Here is a 6,725-nt window from a genome sequence, read left to right as displayed (position 1 = left end):
CCATGGGGTGCAGGGCCCAAGCACTTGGGCCATCCTCCACTGCACTCCCTGGCCACAGCAGAGGGCTGGCCTGGAAGAGGGGCAACCGGGACAGAATCCGGCGCCCCAACCAGAACTAGAACCCGGTGTGCCGGCACCGCAAGGCAGAGGATTAGCCTAGTGAGCCGTGGCGCCGGCCTTTTTTGTTTTTAATTTTTATTTTTTCAGGTAGAGTTATAGACAGAAAGAGAGAGAGACAGAGAGAAAGGTCTTCCTTCTGCTGGTTCACTCCCCAAATGGCCACTACGGCAGGCACTGCACCAATCAGGAGCCAGGTGCTTCTCCTGGTCTCCCATGGGGTGCAGGGCCCAAGCACTTGGGCCATCCTCCACTGCCTTCCCGGGCCACAGCAGAGAGCTGGACTGGAAGATGAGCAGCCGGGACTAGAACCGGCGCCCATATGGGATGCCAGCGCCCATAAGGGATGCCAGCGCCACAGGCAGAGGATTAACCAAGTGAGCCATGGCGCCGGCCCCTCTCATGTCTGTTCTTAGCCAGCAACCAGCTCCCTGAGTTCTCGAAGGAGAGTACATATATGGAAGACTTCAGCTGAGTGCAAGGGATACTTGACTGACTGTGGCCCGAGTGCTGTTTGTTTAGGCCAGGCGTTCTCCAGAGACTAGGGCCAAAGCCACCCAGCTGTGGTGAAGTCGAGCGGAGCCCAGGGTCCCAGCAGCCGGGGTGTGCACCCACGCCTCGGCGAGGCCATGCCCACCACGGCAGGTGCTTCCGGGGTCGTGCTCTCCTGCAGACTGTGGCGGCTCTTTCTGGCAGAAGATTTAACGAAGCCCTCGTGCCACAGGGCACCATGGCTTTGCATTCGCCTAGCTGTGCGCTGGTTTGTCCCCAGAGGCCTTCATGATGGCTGAGGTCAGCAATTTGAGCAGTCAGTGTATTCATGTCAAGCAAAGATGACAAAAAATTCATGCAACTCACAGCTATCTTGAGAATTGTCACAGAATGGATGTGCTCATTATAAATTTTTGAGCAGATTAATTTTCATAACAACTAAAGGGTAAGATTTCCTCCAAGACAGGCTTTGCCAGAGCCTAAGCCCTGGAAGGTTGCACAGACCACAGAACTAAACTGCATATGCAATCTCATCAGAAAGCGAGGTATAACAGGAGAGCGCGTTCTCCACCGTCGATCAGCAGTTCAGAAACTCAAGTGCACGTGGAAAATATAGAAGCTGTAGAGATTTACTCTCAACCAGGCCCTGGTCCCACTTGGCTGATGCTAATTAACTCTTTGAAATGACCAAGAAGTCCTTCAGCTGTCTCCTTTCTCTTTTTTTTTTTTTTTTTTTCTTTTTTTTTTCCAGGTCGCTAGTGAGTTTTTATTATTAGCTCAGTCATGATTCAGGGTCCCAGGGCAGGTCCCCCTTTCCCACCCTGGGAGCGGGGCGGAGGTACAGGAGTGGGTGGGGCCAGTTCAGATCTTCCCAGGAAACGTGCCTTTGGCTCGGCGTTCGTCCCAGGCGGAGACCCAGGAGATGGGGCAGAGAGACTTGTACACACGCCGGTACCACTCGCACACAGAGACATCACCCCCTTTTGCGGTCATCACCTTCTCGCAGAGGTGGAAGTCCAGGTAGTTCTGCCAGCAGTTCCTGGTCTGGTTCTGGTTGGGGAAGCGGCTGTCAAACAGAGCGGTCTTGTAGTTCTTGATTTTGGTCTTGATGCCTTCTGCCTTGGTGCTGACACCTGACGATGCCCCTGAAGCAGCTAGCCGCTCAGTGTGACCCTCAGCTCCTTTCTCTTTGTAACAAAGTAGGGACCAGCCCTCTGCTATGAATTACCTATAACCTTACATGTTTAAAGTGTTCTCCTTGCATGGCTGTCTCAACAAGATGGGGAAGGATTAGCATGTAAGCGTCATTCTTCAATTGCAAAGAACAAGAAAGTAAACTTTAAAAAAATTTATTTGTATGAAAGTCAGAGTTACAGAGAGAGGAGGAGAGACAGCAAGAGATCTTCCATCCACTGGGTCACTCCCCAAATGGCCACAATGGAAGAGGCTGGACCAGGCCAAAGCCAGAAGCCTGGAGCTCCATCCGGGTCTCCCACATGGGTGGCAGGGGCCCAAGCACATGGGCCATCTTCCACTGCTTTCCCAGGAGCATTAGCAGGGAGCTGGATTGGAAGTGGAGCAGCCAGGAATTGAACTGGCACTCTCAGGAGATGCCAGCATTGCAGGTGGGTGCTTAATCCGCTATGCCACGATGCTGGCCCTGTAAACTTTGACAGTTCCATCAAATGAGAAATGTATAAGCCACCGACTTTCACCCAGTCACACGGCTTTCCAGAGCGTCGTAGATTCCCTAAAGAGCTGGAGGCTGGGAGTGTGTCGTTCATACCCCACAAGGATTTTATCAGGCGGAAGACTTGTTTCTGCCTTTTCCGACCTTCCAGACACTCTTTCCTACCTGACACAGAGGCTTTATCACGCTGTCACCAACACAAAGTTCCCAGTTTTCTGGATTCACTCGCTGCTGGTACTGCCACTCGGACATGACCCAAGGGACACATCACAGCCTTTTTTTTTTTTTTTTTTTTTTTTTTTTTTTTTTTTTGACAGGCAGAGTGGACAGTGAGAGAGAGAGACAGAGAGAGAAAGGTCTTCCTTTTGCCGTTGGTTCACTCTCCAATGGCCGCCGCTGCAGCCGGCGCACCGCGCTGATCCTGGCAGGAGCCAGGAGCCAGGTGCTTTTCCTGGTCTCCCATGGGGTGCAGGGCCCAAGCACCTGGGCCATCCTCCACTGCACTCCCTGGCCATAGCAGAGAGCTGGCCTGGAAGAGGGGCAACCGGGACAGAATCCGGCGCCCCAACCGGGACTAGAACCCGGTGTGCCGGCGCCGCAAGGTGGAGGATTAGCCTATTGAGCCACGGCGCCGGCTCACATCACAGCCTAAAACAAGATAGAGCACTTCAGTTTCGTCATTTGAAGTAGACAGATTCATCTGATCCTTGAGCCTCATTCCAGTACTGAACCTCACCCCATGCCAATTCCTGGGGTGGGAGTGGGGTGGGAGGTAACAAGACCGGAAGCCAGCCTAGGGGGGCTCAGGAATGGTAGGATGCCAGTGCAGCAGGACGGTGGCCACCTGGGGTGAGGGTGGAACCGGGCTTTCAAGTTCTGCTTCTGTTCTTTTTTTTTTTTAATTATGTATTTTATGTATTTGAAAGAGAGACACAGAGAGAGAACTCCCATTCGTTTGTTCAGCCCCCAAATGCCTCCAGCCACAGGCCAAAACTGAGAGCTGGAAATTCAATCCAGGTCTCCCACATGGGTGGCAGGGACCCAACTACTTGAGCCATCATGGCCACCTTCCAGGGAGCTGGAATCAGGGTCGGAGCCAGGACTCAACCCAGGCTCTCCAACCTGGGATGTCGGTGTCCCAGGCATCGTCCTGACGCTGCCCCAGTGCCAGCCCCGTTTCCGTTTCCTAGCATGGGATGTGTGCACACGGCAACAAGCCTGGTAAAACGGAAGACGTGTATTTGCCCCTTTGCACGGAAAGCTGAGTGTGCTTTTCTTGAAAGCCTTTGTCCTTGAGTGGTCAGACTCCCAGAAACCTGTGCTTTCTCTCTCTCTCTCTCTCTCTCTCTTTTTTTTTTTTTTTTTTTTTTTTTTTTTTTTTTTTTTTGACAGGCAGAGTGGATAGTGAGAGAGAGAGACAGAGAGAAAGGTCTTCCTTTACCGTTGGTTCACCCTCCAATGGCCGCTGCGGCCGGCGCGCTGCGGCCGGCGCACCACGCTGATCCGATGGCAGGAGCCAGGAGCCAGGTGCTTTTCCTGGTCTCCCATGGGGTGCAGGGCCCAAGCACCTGGGCCATCCTCCACTGCACTCCCTGGCCACAGCAGAGGGCTGGCCTGGAAGAGGAGCAACAGGGACAGAATCCGGCGCCCCAACGGGGACTAGAACCCAGTGTGCCGGCGCCGCAAGGCGGAGGATTAGCCTAGTGAGCCGCGGCGCCGGCCTGCTTTCTCTCTCTCTTTTTTTTTTTTTTTTTTTTTTTGACAGGCAGAGTGGACAGTGAGAGAGAGAGACAGAGAGAGAAAGGTCTTCCTTTGCCGTTGGTTCACCCTCCAATGGCCGCCACTGCAGCCGGCGCACCGCGCTGATCCGATGGCAGGAGCCAGGAGCCAGGTGCTTTTTCCTGGTCTCGCATGGGGTGCAGGGCCCAAGCACCTGGGCCATCCTCCACTGCACTCCCTGGCCACAGCAGAGGGCTGGCCTGGAAGAGGAGCAACCGGGACAGAATCCGGCGCCCCAACGGGGACTAGAACCCAGTGTGCCGGCGCCGCAAGGCGGAGGATTAGCCTATTGAGCCACGGCGGCTTTCTCTTTTAAAGTTGTGTCGTTGTGCTGTTTTCTAACTTTTCAGATAACGTGAAGTTTACCCAGGAGTTTATCTAAGAATAGCAGAAGGGCAGGCATTTGTCACAGCAGTGAGGACGCCACTCTGGACGCCCACGTCCCATTCCAGGGTGTCTGGGTGGAGTTCTGGCTCTTCTGCTTCCAGGACAGCTTCCTGCCAGTGCACATCCTGGGCGGCAGCAGATGATGGCTCACGTACTTGGGTCTCTGTCAACCACACGGGAGACCCAGATTGAGTTCTGGGCTCTTGGCTTCAGGCTGGCTCAGGCCTGGATGCCGCGGGCATTGGGGATTGGATGAGCAGAAGTAATAGCGCTCTTCCTGCCTTTCAAATAAAAATAAATTTCCTTAAAAAAAAAAAAAAAAGAAGAACAGAAAGAACTTCCAAGTACCCTTTTCCCTTTTTCCCCTACTGTCCAAAATTCTGCCACATCTGGACTGTCGTCCTTTCTTCTCCATTTACCAGTGGACTGTTGCTGTAAGGAAGAGTTTCTCTGCTCCCCCATGTATTTACTTGCTTGCTTATATTGGCCTGGATTCAGGGGTTCCTTTGTTTTCACTGGGTCACGGGGTCATCGTGGGTAACCCCTGCTTGTGCCTACTCTGTGGCCAGCACTTCCGTTCTCTGCTGGATCCACCACAGAGATGCAGATGCACGGCCACCAGGAGACTTGTGTGTATTATCCGGATGGCCCAAATATAATCAAATGGGTCCTTCAAAGAGGGAGGCAGGAAAGAGACAGAGGGGTGTGCTGGGGGACACAAAGGCCAGAGTGGTGGGCTTTGAAGTTGGCAGAGGGGCCACAAACCAAGGAAAGCAGGCAGCCTTCAGAGGGGTGGGGAGTGTCCAGCCTGCTCATAAGGCCCAGGAAGCCAACCACTCAGGCTGACCTTGCCAAGGCAACTAGCGGCCGGACTCGAAATCCAATGACTATAGCCATTGATAATTTTGTCTGGCCCATGAGTGAGGCTGTAAATATCCAAATGGTCCTGGGCCGTGGAAGCTCCCAGCCCTACTTCAGAGGCTGAAAAAGACAGGGAGGCCTGTCCTGCCCCAGAGCCCCGGGGGCACAGCCCTGCCCCAGAGCCCCGGGGGCACAGCCCTGCCAAGGCTGTGGCTTTGGGCCCAGGAAGCCAGTTTTGGACTCCCACCTGCACAACTATAGAATCGTAAGTTTTCGTGGTTCTTCAGTCACTAATTTTCTAGTAATTTCTTACAGAAGCAATAGGAAACTGCAACAGTACCAGAAGCAACTTGTAAGAACCTAATAATCTAAAGAATTTAATAATTTCCAAGTTACATGAAAAAAAAAATCCCTCCCCCCAAAAAAAAACTCTGGAAAAGTTACCTGTCTCTTCCCTCTGGGCTTAGGTAAATCTCTAAAATGGATTCAGATGCGACCCCAAGTATTTTAACAGGAACAACCGATTATTTCCATCTGACCAGCTAAGAAGCATTTCAGTGTTAGACCCTCTGAGTGAGGATGCTAACACGTCGAGAGGCACACCCCAAAGACTCAGACTCCAGACCAGCTGATGCAAAAGCAAGAGGATTTATTCGGCGTCTGCGCAGATGGGCCTCCTGAACTCGGGAGTCCAGAGAGCGCCCCCAGCACAGAGCCACACAGTTTATATACCCGCAGCGACCAATCAAAAGCTCTATAGTGTCCATGCACACGGCAGTCCAATCCGCGAGCTGATCATGTGAAAGGCATGCGTCCTCCATCCAATCAGTGAGCTGATCATGTGAAAGGCATGCGTCCTCTATCCAGTCAGCTACGGGATCACATGGGAGGCATGCACCTCGTCGCCATTTTGTTGTTTACTTCTTCAGCAGTTCCTTCCCCTGTCAGCGCCATCTTGTTCACCCTGAGGGGGACGACGTCTCGCTCCCTTCGTTCCCCTGGAGGGAGAGCAGCGTCCCACTTCCCACACTGTTATTTGAGTATTAGGAGGCATACAAACTGGGTTAGGTCTTAGCACAGCCAGGCACAAGTGTCGCAGCTAGCTAAGCATAGGGCCCCTTATTTTATAGCTGCACCTAATTTTAGCTCTGGGGAAAAAGTTTAGGGCTGTAATTTTAAACTTTAATTTTTATTTGGGGCAAAGGTGACTTCTTGTTTTTAATGGTATTAGCTTAGGTCACTCCATCTTGGTTTGATTTTTAAGGTTCTTCATCAAAAAATGTTCTTAGTTTTATTATTTGAAAGACACAGAGAGAGAGAGAGAGATCTTGCCTCTGCTGGTTCATGTCCCAGTGTCCACAACAGCTGGGATGGGCCAGACTGAAGCCAGGAGCTTGGA

At 52.4% G+C, this 6,725-nt stretch overlaps 1 protein-coding gene across 1 annotated transcript; it reads right to left on the bottom strand.

Annotated features, from left to right (window-relative positions):
* Positions 1–1,311: 1,311 nt before the first annotated feature.
* On the bottom strand, positions 1,312–2,551 carry LOC100355422 (cytochrome c oxidase subunit 6B1-like). The gene is made up of 2 exons (XM_070073107.1): positions 2,470–2,551; positions 1,312–1,826 (listed from the first exon to the last, which is right to left on the bottom strand). The coding sequence occupies exons 1-2, from the start codon at positions 2,549–2,551 to the stop codon at positions 1,471–1,473; spliced, it is 438 nt and encodes a 145-aa protein (XP_069929208.1). The 3' UTR covers positions 1,312–1,470.
* Positions 2,552–6,725: the final 4,174 nt, after the last annotated feature.

This window comes from Oryctolagus cuniculus, chromosome 4 (genome assembly GCF_964237555.1).
Source record: "Oryctolagus cuniculus chromosome 4, mOryCun1.1, whole genome shotgun sequence".
NCBI lineage: Eukaryota > Metazoa > Chordata > Mammalia > Lagomorpha > Leporidae > Oryctolagus > Oryctolagus cuniculus.
The sequence above is the reverse complement of the archived record's forward strand: the minus strand, read 5'-3'. Positions and strand labels throughout refer to the sequence as shown.

Excerpts from the sequence above, each read along its gene's own strand:
- LOC100355422 (XM_070073107.1), bottom strand. The coding sequence starts at position 2,551 with ATGTCCGAGTGGCAGTACCAGCAGCGAGTGAATCCAGAAAACTGGGAA. Across the intron at positions 1,827-2,469 it reads CAGCGTGATAAAGCCTCTGT|CAGAGGGCTGGTCCCTACTT; the intron begins GTCAGGTAGGAA and ends GGTAATTCATAG.